Source organism: Amphiprion ocellaris, chromosome 5, assembly GCF_022539595.1.
Source record: "Amphiprion ocellaris isolate individual 3 ecotype Okinawa chromosome 5, ASM2253959v1, whole genome shotgun sequence".
Taxonomy (NCBI): domain Eukaryota; kingdom Metazoa; phylum Chordata; class Actinopteri; family Pomacentridae; genus Amphiprion; species Amphiprion ocellaris.
Window position 1 is genome coordinate 209,536 of NC_072770.1, and position 22,224 is coordinate 231,759.

Here is a 22,224-nt window from a genome sequence, read left to right on the forward strand (position 1 = left end):
CTGACTTGTTACAGATGATGATCTGTCTGGCTTTGCAAGAACCACTGGAGGTACCTCAAGCGACACAGCTTCTGCCGGGAACTCACACTGCTCCTCTGAAGCTGATGCAGGCTGTTGCAGTTCAGTGATCAGGTCATTGAAGATTAACAGGCGGCTCATGCCACTGTCCTCCAGACTCACCAACGTGTCACTTCTCATAAAGTCCATGATGAAGTCGTAGAGTTCCACATCTGTTGCATCATCCCCTGGTATATCTTCCTGTACCCCATCATTGATAGAGGCTACCAGCTTGTAGAGCAGATCTGTTCTGGCGGCGTTGATCAGCTGATGGAGTTTCCTCTGGATCTCCCTCCGCAGTTCTTGAAGCGCAGTCATCTCTCCACCTCAGAAATCAGTGTAGCACGTTGGTCTGGGATCTTTACATCAGGTTCAGTTATAGATGATCAGCTACCACGAGTGAAAGGTGCTGATCCCGGGACGAGCCCCCAGAAATGTAACCCCCCTGGCCCGGCAGGTGTCAGGTGGGGTGTGTTTATAAATCCTGTCTGTATGTGTAAACAAAGAGACACACGTTTTAGCTTCCATTCAGCTCGGCAGCAGGATTTATTCTGCTTTCTTGAACAAGAAATAATGACACAAAATATTCTATTAATTTGGAAATTACTCAATAATACCAGATGTATAGACAGTATTCTGAATCTGACATAAACAATTGTGGGCTTCAGAAAACAAATGCAAAACATTTCTCCATACAAACTTGTCACGGTCACTTACATATTCTTTGAATTCACTCCAAATTACACACGAAACAACATTTAAACTAACAGTGTCAAACTTTACTGATTCTGTGTTAGCAACTTACTTAGCTTATTAGCAACAGGTCCGCTAGCCTAGCGTGGTCGCATGCGACAAAACAGCTATATCTCTACCCATAACTTCGACAAAACTCGACTCTAAACATTGCACATTATATCCAAGAATTCACAACACAATATGCCCTTATTCTGGGGTACATGCATATGGTTTTGAGGAATATAAACCCACCTGTATGTGTAAACAAAGAGACACACGTTTTAGCTTCCATTCAGCTCGGCAGCAGGATTTATTCTGCAGCAAGTGCCTCAAGGCAGTTTTATGTTCCTCTCTGGCACTATGCGCCATCTAGTGACCTGTTTGAAAATTGCTTTGACACAGAAATCAGTAATGCACCATGAAATTAGTTTTTTTTTTACATACTTAGACACAGTGAAATAGTTTTTAAAAAATTTTCTATATAAGGGTATCTGTTTTTAAACACATTTTTAACATAACATTTTTAGCAATTAGCTGTCTTAGTCTCAATGACTTTTTAATCTTTTCTTATGACATATTTAACCTTTTAACTGTATTCCCATTCATCTCTAAGATAAACATTTTTAACCCTTTACACATCCACTACTGACCCCTGGAGGACTTCACCAGAAATGTCCAAGCATCCTGATGATCACTGTCCAACTCCACTGATCGTTTCCTCTCCATTCAGGAACTTTTCACCCCCTGATCCCAGACCGTTCTGCTGTAGTGATTAATATGTCATGGTTTATGGTTCTAAAGCTTCTTTTTAATCCATTAAAACTACAACTGATACTGTTTGTGATCTATTCCGTGGCTGATTCTGTTAAAGCCAGCGATGTTTGACCTGAATCTGAGCGTAGTTTATGTTTATCTGTGAATCTGTTCATGAATAGTTTTTATAGAATTTTGGAGAATTGTGAAATCAAAGAAACAGGCGTGTAATATGAAGTGGTGTCTATCCCCAGTTTTATACAACTTTAGCTGTTCTCATTTTATTTGGAAATTGACTGGTTTGGAATGATAAATTACAGAGGCATGTTAGACAGTTACTCTACTTTTATACTTATCTTCTGCTTCTTTAGTTCTTTGTTTGATGAATTCTCTAGAGTGTATTTTTCGTTGTCCTCCATGGTCCATCTGTGTGATTTTGTTTTCTGCTCTATTGTTTTATTTTTTATCATATAACGATGTGAATATTCTTAAGAAGGTATTATATGTGTTGTCTACATCTTTTTCTTAATATACAGTTTCACAGTTTAGTGCTGTTTTGTCTTCCTTTAATGCATTCATGGTTTCCTCTGTGTTTTTCATCAGGGCGGATTTTTCTGTAATCACTGGTATTGATCGCTGATGTCGCTGGTCAATAGTCGCTCACTGGATTGTTTTCAGTGTCCTTGGTGAATATGTTGTCGGTTAATGTGGCGCTGTGGGATGTGATTCTGCTGGATCTGGTGATTTATGGACTTTAGCTCTTACTGTACATTGGACTGATAAATTCATCATTTATTTGATGCTTATTTGGATTCAGCAGATTGATGCTCTAACCACCACAGATGAAGATAAGCTTCTGATTGGCTCTAGAAAACATTTCTTTCTCCCAGTCCTTAAATGCTTCCATACTTGATCCTGGTGCTCTATATATACAGTTTATTATCACATTTTTCTTTATTTCTTCACAGATTTTAAATGTTGTACGTTCTAATAGGTTGTCAATAACAGCTGTCATATTTTCTACTACTTTATAATCCAAGTCATTGTCCACATATAAAGCCACTCCTCCTCCACTCGTGTTCTTCCTGTTCATAATTTAAATCCAGATCATCCAATTCAAAGTCCTTTATCAGCGTTACTCCATGTTTCTGATATTGTAGTTATTTTGAGTTGTTTTGGGACAATCTGAAGGACTGTCATTGTCTTGAAGCCGTGAGTCTTTGGGTATTTTTACTCTAAACTGAGTAAGACTCTGTGAACCGAACCAATGACTGGCACCAAAAACAACCTACATCATGACACAGAAATGACATAATCACACAGAAAACAACGTTTAGGTGCTACAATGACCACTGCTTTGATGTTACTGTTAAACCACTTGGTCCTTGCCTGGAGTTCTGAGACATCTATCTCTTCAGGTTAGATGCCCCTGCTGCCAGATTTGTATTTGTAAGTTTCCCTTTTCTGCTCAGACAGCAGAAATTATGCTTTTTTTAAGCATTACATTGAATGTAATGGTTCCCCTGAACCATGTTAAGGTCTGGCAGTCCACCTGCTGTCAGCTGTTGTTATCTTCCTCTTTATGGAAGAGATTATTCCCCAACACCCCGAGACATGGATCTGTTTTCAGACAGAAATAATACAGCCTCAGGTCAGGATGTGACCATTAACATGCAACTGTTTGTCATTCATTGTTTCACACAGAGACCGGATAGATCCTTTTGTGTTTAAGTTCCAGTTCAAGAATGTTGAATACTCCTCGGGCCGCAACAAAACCATTCTGTGTTACTTAGTGGACAGAGGGAACACGATGGATGGGCTTCTGAGAGGCTTCCTGGAGGACGAACATGCCGGGACTCATGCTGAGGAGGCTTTCTTCACACAGTGTCTGCCACACTGTGATCCTGCAACCAAGTGCACCGTCACCTGGTAGATACTTTAAACACAACTTATTTTCAGTCTAGACAATATTTCTGTTTTTTTTCTATGACTGAATATTTTGCCACCTGCGTTTCTATACACATTTACACGAGCATTCAAAGTTTGGTCACTTAGAAATGTCCTTATTTTTGAAAGAAAAGCATTTTTTTTCCAATGAAGATAACATTAAATGAATGATAAATCCAATCCAGACATTGTTAATGTGCTAAATGACTATTGTAGCTGTAAACAGCTGATTTTTAATGGAATATCTCCATAGGGGTACAGAGGAACATTTCCAGCAACCATCACTCCTGTGTTCTAATGCTACATTGTGTTAGCTAATGGTGTTGAAAGGCTCATTGATGATTAGAAAACCCTTGTGCAGTTATGTTAGCACATGGAGAAAAGTGGGAGTTTTCATGGAAAACATGGAATTATCTGGGTGAGCCCACACTTTTGAATGCTCGTTTATGTTCCTTCAGAAGCATCTAGTCTGCATTTTGGAACTTATGGTCTAATATCGTTGACAACAATCCTCTTGTGTCATCTGCTCTATCATCTGACATACGTCAAATCTGGTTACATAAAATAGTAATACATAAAACACAGAATATGTATTTGGTCCACCCTGCAGGTACACATGGATATCAGATTTATTATGTTTCTGTTGCCATAGATACAGACATACAACTTTAACAAACTAAGAAACATTAAAAATACATACAGGTAACACAATAAGTTGTAGTTTTGTTTAGACAGAAACTTCATAATCAGTGACATTTTTCTTAATTTTGTAAAATGCATTAAAACAGATTTTTTTTCTCTTCTCCTCAGGTACGTGTCCTCCAGTCCCTGCTCTGCCTGCACTGCTAAAATAGCTGAAGTGTTGAAGTCCAGGAAGAACATAAAGCTGAGTATCTTTGCTGCTCGACTGTTTGAGTGGGAGGAAGAGGAGATCCAGGCTGGGCTGAAGGCACTGCACGCCGCTGGCTGTAAGCTGAGGGTGATGAAGCCTCTCGACTTCTCCTACACCTGGGACACATTTGTGGAGAGCGATGATCAACCTCTGAACCTGTGGGAGGACTGCAAAGAAAACTATGAGTTTTATCATGAAAAGCTGGCTGACATTCTGGAGTGACGACAGTAAGTGTGGAAGGAAGCGTCTGTTTCACACCAGGACTGAATTAAGGAGCTGTGATGGTAAATATGCTCTTCAAAATGTGCTGTGTCCATTCATATTTTATGCACACATTTATGATATGTTTCTCATTTAAAGCATAGGTGTTAAAAAAAGGTCTTATTTTAAAAAGCTGTGCAAATATTTAAGACGGAGGTTGTTAAGAAACAAAAATAAGGAGGGAATCAGCAGGTGTACCAGCTACAAACAGGGAAGCCTTGAAACAAATAGAAATCAAAACATAGTAGCCTGAGTTCATTAAGTAGAACTCAAACCCAGAAAAATCCTGACATTTATACCAGTGACACCAGTCAGCAGCAGAACTAGAGCAGAAAACCAGAAGTTTGAAAGGAAAGCTCCACTGTTTTCTGTCTCTGGCTGAGCTGGGTGAAATGACAGTTTCTTTGCATTAATTGCCTGGTTGTGTGTTAGGTGTAGGGTGTATTTGTCTGTTTTTAGCTCAGTATTTACATCTAGGGATAAGAAAAAGGCAAACTATTTTGTCTCACCTAAATTTTCCAGGTTCTATATTAGTTGTAAACATGTAAAGTCTTTTTTCTTTCAGTAAAGCTAAAAGTTAGAAAGTTAAAGTTAGTTTATTTATATAGCACATTTCAACAACAAGGCGATTCAAAGTGCTTCACAAGGACATTAAAACAGCACATGAAAACACAATTATAAAAAGAAAGAAAACACATTTATAAAATCATTAAAAAGGTCATTAAAATTTAAGGGTGCAGAAGAGTAAAAGAATCAAAAACAGAAGTTAGGAAACAAGGACATTTTAAAAGTTACACTGCAGAGTTTGTCATAAAATAAGATTTAAAATAACTGTTAGAAGAACTTAGTCAAAAGCAGCTGAGAACAGGTAAGTCTTCAGAATGGACTAAATGTGCTGAGAGTTTCAGCTGATCTACAGGCAGTAGTAGTGCAGGAAACCTTGCTAACAGATGGACATAGGGACAGATAGGGACAGTGGTGGACAGCCAGTATGAAGCCTTCAGTTTGGCATTTGGTCATCATCATCTTTGTTTGTTGAAACTGGACTAAAGGTCGCCTCACCCTGAAGTATATTCAGCATAATTGTTTGTGTTCTTCTAAATAGAGCCATGATTTACAAAATGAACAGTGCTGTATGTTTTCTATACAATCAGACTTCTGGTCCCTCGGCTTCATTTTTCAGATCCCAGATTACACAGCTCTTGTAAATGGTAAATGCAAGTCTGTTTAATTTGACCTGTTTTAGTCCTGACCTCATCTCCGTACGGAGGAAACACAGGCTGCAGTTTAACTCAGAAACACTGAGGAGTGAACAGGTCAATGACATGAACAGTTTGTTGTAGATCTGCTGCAGTTTTTGGAAATGTTTTGAATAAAGTGTGTAGAATAAAAAAATCTCGAATTTATCTTAGATTTGTTGACTTTCTGCATGATGAGTTCAAAGACTGAAAGTTGAAAATCCATCCATTCTCTCTGTTCAGTGTAGGATGATAGGATGATAGGATAAAAAATGTTGTAGGTTAGTGCTGTTTTTTAGAGACAACATGCCTTTAAAACCTGCCAGTGGGTTTGAGTGTTCAGAGGGGTCAAAGTTCCTGAGAGGGAAGAAAGATCTTTTCACTGAGAGTAAGTGTTAGAAACAAGCAGGGATATCCATCAGTGTGTTTTCTGTCCCTGCTGATCATTTGCAGGGCTGAAGCCTTTTCTCGCTGACAGACCCACATGGACTTTGATTAATCGCTGACTGTTTTATTTTGTATAGGCTTTGTTTCCATGCATTTACAGGTTTACTTGTTCTATCAGCCAATCATTGCAGTGTATTTTTACCTATTCAATTCTTTTCCAGATAGTCTTTGTACTGATCCTCGTCCAGCATTCTCACTGCTCCTCGTGTTATTTTGTCATTTCTTGTGCATGAACCGTATGTGTTCCTAACTTGTTTTTCTGACTAATTTTCTCTGTTTTTGAAGCATCATGTACCCGTGAATTTTTATTCTTTCTGTTTTCTGCTGCCTTCCTGCACTGGTTGCCTCGGTAACTGGCTGCCTGTGTTTGAATCCTGCTGTGTTTCCGAAACCTGCGGTTTTGGACTTTTCTTCGAATCTGTCCTTGGTCTCAGGACATCACATGTATCTACAGGTATGAGGGTACTTCAAAAAGTTCTCAGCCTCACCAGAAAGTGTCACATGAGAAAGATTGTTGTTGCATTATTTTTTAACATAATCTCCTTTAACTTGAATCCACTCAGTCCACTGGTGTTGAAGCTTAACTAGACCACAGGAGAAGGTCACATCTTAATCCTTCAGATACTCCTCAACAGCATTAATGACTCCACCATCGCTCTGAAAACAGGGAACACACAGGTTCAGTCTGGAAGCAGAAGTCAGATGGTGCAGGTCGGGTTAGTGAGGTTCATGGAGCTACATCTTCCTGTTTCTGTCTCCTGTGTGGACGGACTGATTGTCCTGGAGCTACAGCAGCAAATTTTTGTGCATAGTGATATAAGGTAGTGTAAAGTTCAGTCTCAATATGGGAACTATCTCTCTTCAGGGGTAAGAACTTTCTGATTTACCCTCACATAGTTTATCACACATGAAGTAAAGCATCCACTGTTAGTAAGGACTACATCAGGATGGGATCTTTGTGATTTTTCAGTTAGCAGACTGATTTTAGCAACGCAAACTTGTTCCACCCATCGTATTTGGTATTGGTAAGCTGACTCAAAAATTCTAATAAACATATTACATTTCAGTTCAGTTTTATTTATATACTGACAAAATACAACATCTGTCTTCTCAAAGTGATTCACATAAGAAGGCGAACACCTGAGCAGCTTTAAACAGAGAAACCAACAATCCAAAGTTCCCTCTGGAGCTAGCAGGACAGCAGAAGGAAAACAGACAAGAATACGCAAGACAACAATAGACATTTTGGAGACCAGTGAGTCCAGAAACTGCAGATCAGAGATGTGTAGCTCCAGATCCAGAGACACCCAAAGAAAGAACAGAACACAAACTACAGAGATAGAAAACACACAGTTAGTGATCTGTAGTGGTGGTGTAGAACTGTATAGAGAGAGAGGAGACAAGCCCAGTGCATCATGGGAATCCCCCAGCAGTCTAAACATATAGCAGCATAACTAAGGGATGGATCAGGGGAGCCTGAGCAGCCCTAACTATAAGCTTTATCAAAGAGCAAAGTTTTAATCCTGATCTTAAAGCATAGAGCAGGGCTATTCAATTAAAAATTCACTGGGGCCGGATTTTAATACTAAGAACATGAGCTGGGCCGGATGTTTTTAGCAGACACTGAGCAAAGTTAACCATTTAAAATAAACACAAACAGATAACAAAGACACTGGATGTTTATAAACGTATTGCCACATCCAAAAGGACATAAACATAATAGAAGAGCAGTACTTAAACTAAACCTGTGCTGAAATACTGCTTCTTTAAATTTTACATTCAAACACACAACTTCAACACATTTTGATAGGTAAATATAAGCACATGTTAAGGTGCATATGAACATAAAAACTAAGTGCCGATTAGAAACACCATCTTTTGTTTTGGTCACATCTCAAAGTGCATTAAAAAGTAACTTGGTTAACAGTAACTTTTCAGAACTTGAGACTTTTTCTTCTTTTGAAATAACAAAAAACAGTAGGCACAGTGATAGTTACTATCCCTTTTTTTTTTTTTTTTTTTTAAAGTTATTTTTTTTTTGGCCTTTTATCGGCTTTTATTGGATAGGTGCAGTGAGAGAGAGACAGGAAATGGGAGAAGAGTCAGGGGAAGACATGCAGTAAAGGGCCGCGAGCGGGAATCGAACCCGGGACAGCTGCGTCGGGGACCAGCCCCTGTACATGGGTCGCCCGCTCAACGCGTTGAGCTATACGGGCGCCCCCGTTACTATTCCTTTGAAATGAAATAAAGCTGACATCAAAGTGCATGATAAAGTGCAACTAAGTGAAATAACTGTCAAAACAAAATGTCTTTCTTAAATATTAAACTTATAATAAGTGAACATAAAATAGTCACATAAATACATAAAACTACCTTTAGTGTCTGCTACAGCACGCTGCTTTGTTGCACTTACCATGTCTCGAAGACATCTGTGGCGAGAATGTTTGACGTGTCAGACCTGTTTGATAGCAGATGTCACACTCATCTTAACTTGATCGTCCGTTAAAACTTCATCCACGACAGCCAACATGCAGTCCTTCACAGTTTCTGAGTCTGTGAACGGCCTCTTTTTCGTGGCCCTTTCCTGAGCTGTGCAGGTCCGCTTCATTGTAGTACAGCTCCGGTTGTAAGATGCAGTCAAACTCTGAATTATAGCCGCTCTCTCATGACATCCCTCGGGAAAGTTTGTCCGAAACGCGGCATGTTTTTCAATGTGGTGTCTTCGGACATGATAATCTTTCAGCGCTGCAACGCACTTGTTGCAGAGTAAACACACTGGTTTGACGTTCGGACTTGGTGGTAAATAAATAAATACTTGTCAGTCCACGCAGGATTAAACCGACGGTTTTCCTCGCCGATTTGTCGTTTCAGGATAGGAAAAGACATGCTGCTATTTTCGCCTGTATAGAACTGCTAATGTTAACTTTTCAAACGCGTCTCCTCAACGCAATGCATTCTGGGTTAGTTGCTAGGTTACGGCAAGTGTTGCATTCAATGTTCGCAATAATGTTGGAATTTTTGTAAGAACTTGTCGTCTCGAGGGTTGCTTTCGGGACGCATGTGGCCCGCGGGCCGCTAGTTGAATAGGGCTGCTTTAGATGGTTGGAAAGGGGTCATTGGGGGGTGGGCCAGTTGTGAGGGGCCCGCGGGCCGCCAATTGAATAGGCCCACTTTTGAAGTACACTTTCTGTCCATAGTTTGACAGCTGTTCGTGGTTGTTTGGGTTAAAATGCAGAAATGTATTATAGTGAGCTCACAACTCAAAAAGTTTAAACAATTCAATTTTATTTTTACAGGCCAAATTGTCTCAAAATGCTTTCCAGAACCCATATGAACCTCCAGAGCAGCCCTAAAGAGACAGTGGCAAGAAAAACCCCCTTTTAACAGGGAAAAACCCTGGAGCAGAACCCGGCTCTTTATGTGGGGGACCCATCTGCTGCTGGAAGGAGGGTTTACAGGGACAATGTGAGTCCTAGTAGTAAAGTTCCTATCCACTATCTGAAATACAGACAAGTTCTGGTTTGTTGAACAGAGAGTTTTATTATAATAACCTGTTTAACACAGTTCATGTGACTGACAGAAGTGTTTTAAGTACTTCATACATCCATTCAGCACACTTAATGGAGTTCATATCCAGTTACCCAGTCACCTGTAGTGTCGCCACAAATTATACATTTTAACATTTTCAGAGTAAGTCAAAAAAAAATCAATGAGAAATCCAACTATGGATAATTTACAGAGGCCAAAGGATGAAGACAAGAGCACACATCTGGAAGGACTGTTGGGTTCCTGCATGGAGCTTCACTGAGAAAAGCAACACAAACAGAATAATATACAGCACTGGAGGTAAAGTAGCTATTCTCCTTTTCCTCCAAAACATGGACCACAGGAGTTCTAGATCTCAATATTAAGACACTAGAACAGAAAACTCATCAGACTGATTGATTTCTACTCATCTGTCCAACAGGTATTCATGTTATTGTAGCTGTAAATCCATAATATTACTCTACGATAGCTTGAAACATGTTGACAAGTAAAAACAGAATCCTTGCTCTGTGGAGAATCAAACTGCTGTTGTTGATCAAAGTCACGTATTTAGAGTTTTTTTCCATGAAAAAAAATCCCTTCCTGCCTTAAAAAGTCTAAGCTGTAGCTGTACACCGAGGCCTTCTCCAGAACATCCTCTCTCCACTTGAGCCTCTTCTACTTCCTGCAGCTCAAACAAATCAGCTCCATGATGATTCCAGTCTCACTTCAGATCAGAATGATGGACTAATTCACACATACATGTATTTTTACATACTTTTGGTTTCTGGCTAATGCTGGTATTCTCATTTCCATGTGGGTTAAAACTACTAACATCCCTTCTGTTCTACCTGCCAGCAGAGGCTCTGTGTAGTTACAGGGTTAGATGCTGTATTGTGTTACATGGGGTTAGAGTCGTGTCCTGATTGACCTCACAGAGTCACAGAAACAGTGCTGAAGCCACAGGACAAGGTGGAAGTGGTCTCCACTTGTTTAGAGGAACACAAACAGCACAAAGGGTCAAACCAAACGCTGAATGCTGGAAAGGGACAGACAGGTTAAAATGTTGATGTGTGACAGCTAATGAGCAGACGTAGTGAAAAACATTAAAAGATTGACCAACCACCTGAAGTGTAAACGCTGTTTCCACCAACACACTCTAAAAGGTTCTGTTTCTGTCTGAAACACAGCTGCTGCTGCAGTATTATTATTTGCTGACACAAGAGGATAATTTACTTTCCAATTCAACTATAAACGTGAACTTAACATTGCTCCACGAATTAGATAAAAAACAGGAACCGCTTCATGACAGCTGTGTATATTTTATGTGAGAAGGTGTCAGTGAAGGTTTGTAGAGGCAGCAATGATCCAGGCAGCAGCTCAGTCTGAAGAAGCAGAAGAAACCACAAGTGCAAAGAGGCAGATCTGAAGTTATGCTTGGTGATAAAATACTGCTGCACTCTAAAAGTAGAAATCCAAACCATTCAACGTCACAGGAAACACTAGGAGAGTCATCAGCTCCAGGGTTTACATGGAGTGTCCTCAAGGAGAAAGTTCCAGTCCAAGATCACAACCAGGAGGTGATGATAGTTCTGATTATGTGATGTCCTTCTGTCTGGGCGGCCGGTGGATGTTCCTGACCACACACTTCACCATCCACTCAATGCCTTCGTTCACTCCGTCCCTGAAACACAAAGATGTTGTGAATGGCAACTGTAAGGAACTGGTTCATCAAGATAACTGGCTGTAAGCGCTGAGGTCCAGTTAGAATGACAGGTGGAACAGGAGACAGTACACGACACAGCTGCTGTCACTAGTCTGTTTGTTCTGACCTGCTGGCTCTCATGGAGGGAAAACTCTAGAAGCTCCATGTGAATGTTTGCCAGAGCACTAGTCCTTCACTTATAGCATGCCATCAGGGTTAGCATTGTGCTAACTGCACATGTACCATGTGTTCAGCCCCTGCAGCCAGCAGCATGTGCAGGACCAGCTTGTCTTTGAGTCTTACCCTGTGAGGGCCGTACACGGCTGGACTAAACAGTCTCGCTTGCCGATCTTCGGGGCACAGTCACTGAAGGCTGTTTTAATGTCCGGCACTGACAGACAGTTCTAGGAACAGAGCAGACACACACATGACTGAAGGCAGCGTCAGCAACAACAAAGCTGCCAGAACCACCGTACACACCACAGGGTAACTAATTACTCTCATTTCTAATCAATGGTGTCATTATTAAAACAATTCACGGCTACGGAATTTAGAAAACAGAAAACAATAAAAAAGGATCCATCAGAAACCCTGAGGTGAAGCCTTTTAAAGTCCAGCCGACACCGCACAACCTCAAGATTTTTAATATATTATGAAACGAGAGAAGGTATTTTTGAATTCTGACTTGATATATTTAATGTATTGCTGAAACAAATGTTATCTTAGTGTGGAAAGAAGGAACAAAACACAGAGAAATAATGTGTATCCGTACCGGTACGTCTTGCTTGTTGGCGAGCACCAGGAGAGGAACGCCTTCCAGAGCCTCGCTGCTGATCATTTTCTCTGCAGGAGACCAGACTTTAATTACTGATTCAACTACCACAGTCACAACAGACACAAACCTGTCGACCAGAATGACATTATTTTAAAGACACAAACCATTTTATTCAGAAAACAGTAGACAAACATTACTCACCAAAGGCCTCCTTAGATTCTGACAGGCGCTCTTCATCAGTGGAATCTATCACATAGATCACTCCATGGGACTCAGCGTAGTACTGAAGATAAACACAGAGAATAGAAACAGCACATCAGAGCAGGCTTCTGAGCTGACAACAGATTCAACCATGGTGATAGAAGGTGGGATGAAAATCCAAAAGTTGATATGTTGACAGGGCTGCACAGTGGCGTAGTGGTTAGCACTTTCGCCTTGCAGCTAGAAGATCCCTGGTTTGCGTCCCGGCTTTCCCGGGATCTTTCTACATGGAGTTTGCATGTTCTCCCTGTGCATGCGTGGGTTTTCTCCGGGTACTCCGGCTTCCTCCCACAGTCCAAAAATATGCTGAGGTTAATTGATTATTCTAAATTGCCCGTAGGTGTGAATGTGAGAGTGATTGTTTGTCTCTGTATGTAGCCCTGTGACAGACTGGTGTCCCCCGCCCCCTTCTTGGTAGTCCATCTGTGCTGCAGTTACTGGTATCAGCAGCAGTCAGTTCAGGTGTACAGGTTTGTGAAGGGGTGCAGCACTGAGTCGGCTCATAAAGCCACGTTCAGCCAGGAGGAAGTCGGTCACACTGAACTAAAGATTCTTAACATTATTTCAGATGTCGGGTGCTTCCATGTATTTGCTTGTCAGTTACTTGAAAACTAAAATGATCTGGAGAAAACAAGAGCGTTTGTCATGTCAGACTTCTGAGTCTGAACACATGGCTGTTTTCTGTAGACAGCGTGTATCATGACAAAGCTCACAAAAGAACTTGTAAAAAAGATTTGTTTGTTCAGTTCAGGCCAGCACTGACACTACGAAAAGCCTAATGTTTCCTCAGGATATCACACGCTGTCTGACAGATGGTTCCAGCTGCCTTTAACACCATTTTATTTCATTGTTTTACATTAAATGTGCTTCCAGTCACCTGGCTACAGGCACATTTTCCAAAAGAGAAAAAGTAAAAGCTCCAACAATTGAGAGGGAGAAAAAACGAAAATATCAAGTGTTACACATGACTGAGAAGGAAAAGTTGATGTATTTCAACAAAATGCCATAAAGTGCAACTGAACCATTGAAGCGTCAAAGGTATCCCAAAGTATGAGGAGATGAAAACATCAGATGAGCCCAGATTAGACCTCCTATAAGAGCATTCTTCTTTGTGTCTTCTTCTTCACCTGACTGCTAAACAATCCACTCCACATAACCACATGAGTGGACAGAAACATGCATTCATTTAGATTTTGTTTGGCTGATACTTTGGAAATGTGGTTGAATTTGTGCTGAATTATGCCATAAACTGTTTGGTCTGTTTTATCTGCAGCCACCTCCAGTTGAATTCACTGAGCTACACCTTAGTCTACAACATCTAAAATGATCAGGAGTTTATCAGTAAACTCATACCTTCACATCCACGTCTCTCATTTGACACATGAAAGCTGGCAGGTGACCGGTTTACTCTGATCAGGGTGATTCCATCTCCAACCATCAGGGGGTGTCTGTTTGACTACTCTGATTTGATTCAAGCTTTCTTTTAATCATAAATTATGGATATTTCAAATGGTATCTGAGACATTTTACAATGATTTCTCAAAAACTTTCTGAGACAGACACGTCTTTTCACACACTGAAATTTGAGGCTATTTTCGTATGACAATATCTGTCCAGGACAAAAGTCTCATAATTTCACTGGTATTTCTATTAGGAAATATTTGGACTCCACCAAGGAATGCAGCGGAATTTTGTGACGATCGGCATCTGTCTCATTTTTGACCAAATATTTCACAGTATAAAGGATTCTATACGTTTCATTTTGTAATATTGTGACATAGAACAACGAATGATTTAGAAAATATCATTAGTTGATTTTATCAGTAGTTTTACTGATTTGTGCTCAATGACGGGACTTTTCATGACAGCTTCGGTTCTTTACATATTTCAACTGTCCAGTGTTGAAGATTCTGCATCAATGGCATGATGATAAATTTCAGGCTTCTACCTCTAATAGTTCCTCACATGCTGTCATCCAAACACCTAAAATTTCAAAAGAGGGCGGTCAAGGATTTTTAAAAAAACTACAAAGTATTTTATACTAAGGCTGCAACTAACGATTATTTTAATAATCGATTAATCGGTCAATAATTTTTTCGGTTAATTGATGAATCGGATAAAAAAGAAAACGCATTTTTAATTTCCGCCGCTTTATTCGGAAAGAGAAGATTTGGACTGACAGAGCAAATAAGATCATTGTAGTGAAGCCTTCGTCTTCAACCATCGACAGAGGCCTCGTGTCAGTGACCATCATGTTGAGGATGCTCTCAGTCAGGACAGATGCTTGCTGTGGTGGACATGATGTCTTTCTCATCATGAAGCCTGTCATTGTTTGCTGTTGATGAAATGAGAAAGACAGTATAGTATGAGTGTGTATTATAGCACAATTTACAACAACTCCGTAATTATCTTGTTATATTTGCAGTATTAGGTTAAGGCAAGTAAGTAGTCCAAAGAGCAAAACACAAAGCGCACGCACGCACGCACGCACGCACGCACGCACGCACGCACGCACACACACACACACACACACACACACACACGTGTCCTATCACTGTCATTAATCAGCTAACAAACAAACGCTAGCATCAGAAGAGCTAGCAGAGAGACTAACGTTACGTTTCCTCACTGTAAAACAGAACAAACGTAGGATAATGTAGTGACTTACCTGCTGTTGAGCTCCTTCATCCTCATTGGAGACTCCAACGTGTTTCTGTTTCAGGTGCTGCATCATCATCGTGGTGCTCCTGTTCCATCACGTATTACTTTTGTAAAGCTTGCATGTTACGCATGTTTTTGTTTTGTGAAGCGTGAAATGCTGCCACACTTTTGAGGACTTCGGTCAAACTGTTTTCTCCGCGTCGGTCATGTTTCATTTGTTGAATTTACTTTTCCTTTGAAAATACCGCCTCCGCTCTGCCTCGCTCTGTTTTGTTGCTCTGCAGGTGGAGTTTTTTGGGGGGGGGGGTTGTTTTGTTTTGTTTTTGTTTTTGTTTGTTTTTTTAAACAAAACTTTATTTCGGTCATCCAGCATTGATTAAAAAAAACAAAATTTTATTTCAGTCAGCCAGCACTGAAGTGGAGTATGGAGTAGATGGCTCCATGACATGGCGAGTGACGCATGAGTCGCGTGACACAATGAATCGATAATGAAATTTGTTGCCAACGCTTTTAATAATCGATTTTTATCGATTTTATCGATTCGTTGTTGCAGCCCTATTTTATACAACAAGCTAAAATATACAAATATCTTAATCAGTATACATATTTTATGCCATAAAAAATTCTGGCAAATCAGAGATATTCCAGCAGACTGTTCTAAAAAAAAAAAGTGATGATTTGAGATGGAGAGATAAAGGTTTGTAATAACTTCACCGACTGTTTTCTTCTAACATTTCCATTTGTTTCTCAGAATCTTAACCTGAACATGTATTTACACATGTAGTTTCAGAAATACAGCTCCTTTCTCCCAGGCCTGAGTTGTGTCTTCTCAGGAGGGTTAGGGTTAACCTACTCACTTTGTCCCACAGAGACTGAAGCTCCTCCTGACCGCCCAGATCCCAGAACATTAGACGAGCTTTTCCCACATCGATTGTTCCAACTGTGGGGTAAAGTGAGACATCCAGAAAAATGTTAGAAAATATAGAATATAGCCAGAGGAATTAAATCCCCTACTGTGAACTAAAAGGCAGGCAGCATTGGGAAAAAATAGAGTCAAATGAAGAAAAAGTGACTGGAGTCTGCTACCTCTACTTCAACACTGCAATTATATATTCAAAATATTAGGATCACAGTGTTTTGGTGAGTAGTTATTATACATGCTGCCAACCAGAAACTTAAATGGAGCCCTGCCAGGTTGATTTTAGAAGACATGTAAACTGTAAAGTGAAGCACCTTTAAATTGTAGGGAGGTTAATATGCTCATCACTTCTAATTACAACTGCAGTCACACTGCAACATTCACTTACTGTTCAAACCAACTGTAGTCGTGATCTTTGACAAATTCATTCCCTTGTAGTTCTTACTGAACTTTGTCTTGGTTTGTTCCAGGAAGGTCTGCAGAGAGAGAGACAGTCAGAGCAGATCAGACTGAGGTGGTGACCATACTGCAGACAGCAGGGATATTCCCACTGTCAATCCATCAATCTAAAGAGAATGAATACAAAGAAGAGGGAAAAAATCACCACTGTCAAGCTCAGGACAATAATACAACATCCTGAATATACAGGCCTCTTCCCTAACACACTTTTTAATATTTACAGTAACAGTCTGGAAACACTGACCTTCCAACCATATTAATTCTGCAATGACCCAACTACAGTATCTGCAGCTTGTGAGGTATAAGAAACATTTTTTTCATTATCAAGCCTCATTTTCTAATTTACTCAAGTAATAAAGTGTTTGTAATAGTTCCACTGCAAAACCGACTTCTTGGAGCTGGTCTGAAGTCACACAGGGCAGGAAGAAGCCCTTCATCAAGGAAAGGCAGAGGAAAGCCGGTTACTCTTTGCTGGGATCACAAGGATTGGACTGTTGATGATTGGACTAAGGTTCTCTTCAGGGATGAATCCAGTTTTCAGTTGATGTCCACTCCAGCCAACTTACTGGTTAGGAGGAAACAAACCAGACTGTCTGGCCCTACAGTAAAACATGGGGGTGGATCAGTGACCATCTGGGGTAGTTTCAGTCTGGGTGCAACAGGGTCAATGAACCAGGTCATGTTTGGAGCTACTCTTGAAAACCGTCTTCTTCCATCAGCTGGAAAACTCTTTCCTGCCTCAGTGACTGGATTTTCCAACAAGACGATGCCCCTTACCACACGACAAGGTCAGTTAAAGCCTGGATGGAGAACCAGAACAGTGGAACCATGCCTTGGCTGCTCAGTCACCAGATCTAAATCCAACTGAAAACCTGTGGAAAATCATCAAACTCTAAATGGAGAACCACAAGCCCCAAAACAAAGCAGATTAGTTAGAATAAGTGCAACAGGAATGGGCTGCTGTGACAGCAGAACAATGTCAGAAGCTGGTGGTGAGCAGCCAAGATGCATGACTGCAGTCATCATAAACAATGGTTATGGATCAGTACTAACTCCTGTGTGGATCATGGGACTAAAACAGACAGAAAACACGGAATCCTAAAAGGTGTTTTTGGCAGAACAGTTCCATAGATATGGATGGAAGACCTGAAATGACTTTGGTTATCAAGAAAACCATGGGAAATGCCTGATATCAGCTCTGAAATTAAACTCTTATCAGCTATTTTTGTCATCATTATATTTGTCCAAACAAATGTACTTTTAGTGGTACCAGGCTTTAAAATGAACAATAAACTGAAGAAAACGAGGGTGGTCTAATCATTTTTCCATGATTGTAAATCTACTGAGTGCTGTTAGAAGTGTTTTTAGAACTTCTAAAATACACCCAGAACTGTAGTAAGTGTTGAAAATGAACGTTTTTCTGGAATCGCTGTCGGTTAACTACTTCTTACAGAAAACAGCAGTTTTCTGATACATGGGGGACAAACCAGGAGTCATCTAAACGATTCTGTTGGGAACTAAACTGTTCCTTCCACTTGTTGAACTGTACGGGCTGTGAGGAGCAAACCGTGCTAACAGGGAACAGAACTGCTAAAACAGAGCCGTTCAACTGTATTTGGTTTGAATTCCACTCAGACTTGTGAAGGAAGAGGCTGACAGACGACCACAGCTAGTTTCACTGAGAACAACAGCTAGCATTACTGTCATTAGCATTACTGTTATTAGCAGTACTAACCCTAGCATTACTGTCTGTTGGTGGAACATCAACGTACCGTTTTCCCGGCATTATCCAGTCCCAGGATCAACACGCAGTATTCATCCTTCTGGAACATGTACTTATATAATCCAGATAATAAAGTATACATCTTGTAAAAATGGCAAACGACGCAACTACCCGCTAGCTGCGCTAACGCTGAGTTAGCACACTAACTTAGTTTAGCCTACATATGACGTCAAAGACAGCAAGGGGCGCCGCTGTAACGTCATTCTAGTTAGAGTACACGTAGACGTTGACATGAGTGACCAACAACCGTACATACATGAAATAAGTGTGTTCAGATCTACCTGCGGATCTAAACACGGCAGTGATGCTACGTCTAATCTAACCAGGAAGCAGACGGAGGGGATTATGGGAAATGAAGTACACAGTGTCGCTTGGGTTCGGGTTTAAAAAATAAAATTCATTATCCAAGCTGTCACCGGAAACAAAAACGAGCAAATCTTCTTTTCCGTGTCTTCGTTTCGAACCAAAAAAAGAGAAAAAAATACGAAACGAGTTTTTTTTTCATTCTCAACCAAGATTTTTTTTAAAAGTTGAAAGCTGACTCGCTTTTTTATTTTTTTAAATTAATATTGATTAATATTGTAAATAAAAGAAATCAAAGTCAAGAAATGGGTCGTTATTTCATTTAGTGTAAATTATATTTATCATAAAGTAAATAAAACGTAATAAATAAATAAATGTAATAAAACCACAAACCGAATGGAAATGACCCGGAAGTAACCTTAAACCGTCAAAATAAAAGTGAAACGTGTTTGAACTGAACGTCAGCAGAACAATCCACTTTGTGAGTTAATCTGTCGCCCACAGCTTCAGATACAGCTACATTCAGCTCGTTAGTGTAGTATATACTGGGTAAATTTCAGCTAAAGGGTATTAATTAATATTTTAAAATCTGTTAGATTTACTGCACATTGTCTATCCAGAGTCACCAGTAGATGTCCCCACCATACAGTCTATGATGTAGACACATAGACACACACACAAACACATGTAAAATGAATTTAATATCTGATTTTATGTGTTTCATGTAGGAAAATGCCACATTAATTTTACTAATGTTTGCCTGGTAGTTTTGATGAGCTAAAACCTTTATAAAGAAAGGTGTAACTTAAATCAGACTTAGCTGGAAATCCTGTATGCATCACATCCATATCAAGTTATTGAACTTTCTTCCAGTGTGTTTTGTCCCTGAAAAATAAACACTTTTCCTCCCGCTAAACACGTGAATGTGATGAAGAACTTTCTGAAAATAGGTGTCTTGCAGATAAGTGAAGTTGCTGCCAGGCTGTGAAGTTGTTCTTACTCAAAAGTATTCTATCATTGAGCATACAGCATTTAACATCTCTCAGAAATGTAATTAACATTTCTCCATAGTTATTAACAAAGCTATCTAGACTATTCCTATTAGGTATGTTATTCACATCACTTATACTGTCATCAAGATTACCAATATGACTGCTGAAATCCCCACATAAATAAACAGCATCCACATCTGACAGACTGTATATCTGTGTAGTTAAATGTCCAAAAAAGGAATGAGAACTGAATGATCTTGTTGATCCTTCTGGGGGTAAAAAACAGGTGAAGAATGCAAAACAATATCCAGAAAACCTGTTCTTAAATTGCAATCTGTAGTATCTGATCTGAGATATATGCTGCTTGTCAGAAAAGAATGTGTTCTTCTGCTGAAGGAAGTCATTGCTGTGATTAGATTGGGAGTGATTATGTCCAGGTAATGATCATTGATCTCAGGGGCCCTAATGGCTCTTTGGGTGCCTTAATGATAGGGGGTTGATCTGTAGGGTCTTGTTTTATGACCAGATGTCATCTAATTAGGAAACATGTTGTGACCTCAAAGCTGTCCAAAGCATATAAAAGAGACCTTTGGTTATCATTCGGGGAGGATCATTCGGCTGAATCCTTCCAGGCAGTCTTTCTGTCTGATCGATGCTGTTGTTCTTTATAATAAAAACTTATTGAGAAAGTCAGTGTCTAGTAACATTTCTTCTTCACCTGCACATCATGGACATCAGAGAAACCACGACACATCCTAATATCCCTTGTATGAATTTGTCCTTTACTTTCACTTCTTAAAACTCAAACGAATCATTTTTAACTAGAAAACCAACTCCCCCAGATCCTTCAATTATGTCCAAACTAAGTATAGCCCTGTAATTTAATGACATCATTATGTCTTAAATGTGTTTCATTCAGTGAGATAACATCAGGATTATGATCAAATAGTATTTTTTTCTTTAATCCACAGTTCCAAACAGTCCACCCGTTAATATTCCAGTGCGCGACTGTAAGAGTGTCAACATTTGGACCAGTCAAATTGTCAGCTGTGGGCAGCTCCTGTTCAGTTCTCCGGGCTCTCTGTCCCTGAAGCCCTGCTTCTCCTGCTGCCACTGTCACTGCCTCCTTCTGCTCACACCTCCTCAGCCTCCCAGTCCTGGTCAGGAAGTACTCCTTTCTAATCGGGAGCTCACTGAGAAGAGTTCTAAAGTTGTCACTGATCAGCCTCTCTGTGTGTGTCTTTGCAGCGTGAATGAAAATACGGCTAAATCTTTCGTTTTCCCTCAAACTCTGTTTCCGACGAAGCCCAGCCACTTTATCTTGTTGGGATCGCAGCTCCACTTTAATCACACTTGGCCCCCGTCCTCTTAGCTTCATACGCTCAGCATTAACAGTACAGGGTGACAGTGAAATCCTTCCAACAGGAAAGATTTCACTCTTTGCAGGGGGAAGGCCAGCAATGATAACTGACACATCAGAGTGGAATCTGAAGGCCGGATGCAACTTTGCTTCCAGCTTTTCCATTCTAGCAGAAAGTTGCCCAACATCCAGGTTAAGATTGTCTTGGATTTGCCTTACTTTGTCGTCCATCTCCGCTTTCAGCTCCTCTTTGTTTTCAGCGATAAGACGCTCATGGCGTCCCACTTTGTAGTCCAAAGGTTTTTATAGAGAGGTATGCACCTCGTTTATCTGTGATTTGAGAGTCACTCTGTGACTGAAGTGTCTTAAACGCTTCACGGTGCGACCTGAGCTTCATGTCGCTATTTTCAACTTCTTTCTTTTCTTTCAGCCTTGTGGAGACCGTGGAGCGGTCACTTTTTTCCATCATATTATACACTGACATCAGACTGATTTTAGTATAGAAAAGTCAGTGGTTACTGTGGGAATATATACTCATTAATGTTTGATAATGTTGGATGCTTACTGCTAAATTGCTTATAATAGTTAATCAGAAAGATGTATTTGCTAAACAGATATCCAATGCTGATTATACTGAGTGATATTGATTCATTTCTAACACATAGAGTGCCCTTGACATTTTTTCAAACAGCAGTCGAAAGTTTTGTTGCTGTGCAGAGTATCATTGTTTTACAGGAAAACAGAAGAAGAACCAAGGCCAGGGGAGCGAGTCAGCAGCACTTTAGAGAAGGGAGGAACCTAAACTAGCCCAGCAGCCTGCGCATCAATGCTTACATAGCGCACACAACTCTGTTAGATTATAAAATACTGGGTCAGGGAGAAATAGCCAGTCTGATTCTGCTTGAACTGACTGAACACTTGTTGTCTGTTAGGGAAAGGCATTCAGACCCAGAGCTCTGTATTGCACATTCAATCTTGGTGGAATAAAGGCTCTTTAACCTGAATTGAATTCTCCTGACTACTCCATCAAAAGAACCAGAGGAAACAGCCTAACACATTGTTTTATTCTTTTATGATTAATTTCAGAATAGGCTGATTTCCAACATTACCTTGATATATTTACTTATCTTCTGAACTTATGCAGTGTCTCT

General features: G+C 40.1%; 2 protein-coding genes across 5 annotated transcripts in view; one reads left to right on the top strand and one right to left on the bottom strand.

The window, feature by feature from the left end:
• The window catches only part of apobec2a (apolipoprotein B mRNA editing enzyme, catalytic polypeptide-like 2a), a 43,754-nt gene extending 21,677 nt beyond the window's left edge, over positions 1 to 22,077 (top strand). The window contains exons 2-5 of one of the 4 annotated variants that reach the window (XR_004846848.2): positions 3,250 to 3,474; positions 4,303 to 4,668; positions 6,765 to 6,784; positions 21,809 to 22,077. Coding sequence is in view for 1 of the 4 variants with exons in the window: in XM_023264011.3 (XP_023119779.1) it covers positions 3,250 to 3,474; positions 4,303 to 4,606 (529 nt within the window). In the remaining 3 variants the exon portion in view is untranslated. Of the gene's footprint in view, positions 1 to 3,249; positions 3,475 to 4,302; positions 6,052 to 6,764; positions 6,785 to 16,646; positions 17,942 to 21,808 lie in introns of those variants that run through there. The other 3 variants (XR_004846846.2, XR_004846847.2, XM_023264011.3) reach the window with 3 other exon arrangements.
• Positions 9,851 to 18,753, bottom strand: arfrp1 (ADP-ribosylation factor related protein 1). The gene is made up of 7 exons (XM_023264007.3): positions 18,408 to 18,753; positions 16,565 to 16,652; positions 16,115 to 16,197; positions 12,537 to 12,618; positions 12,333 to 12,403; positions 11,864 to 11,964; positions 9,851 to 11,539 (listed from the first exon to the last, which is right to left on the bottom strand). Exons 1-7 carry the CDS (start codon positions 18,498 to 18,500, stop codon positions 11,452 to 11,454), a joined length of 606 nt encoding a protein of 201 aa, XP_023119775.1. The 5' UTR covers positions 18,501 to 18,753; the 3' UTR covers positions 9,851 to 11,451.
• Positions 22,078 to 22,224: the final 147 nt, after the last annotated feature.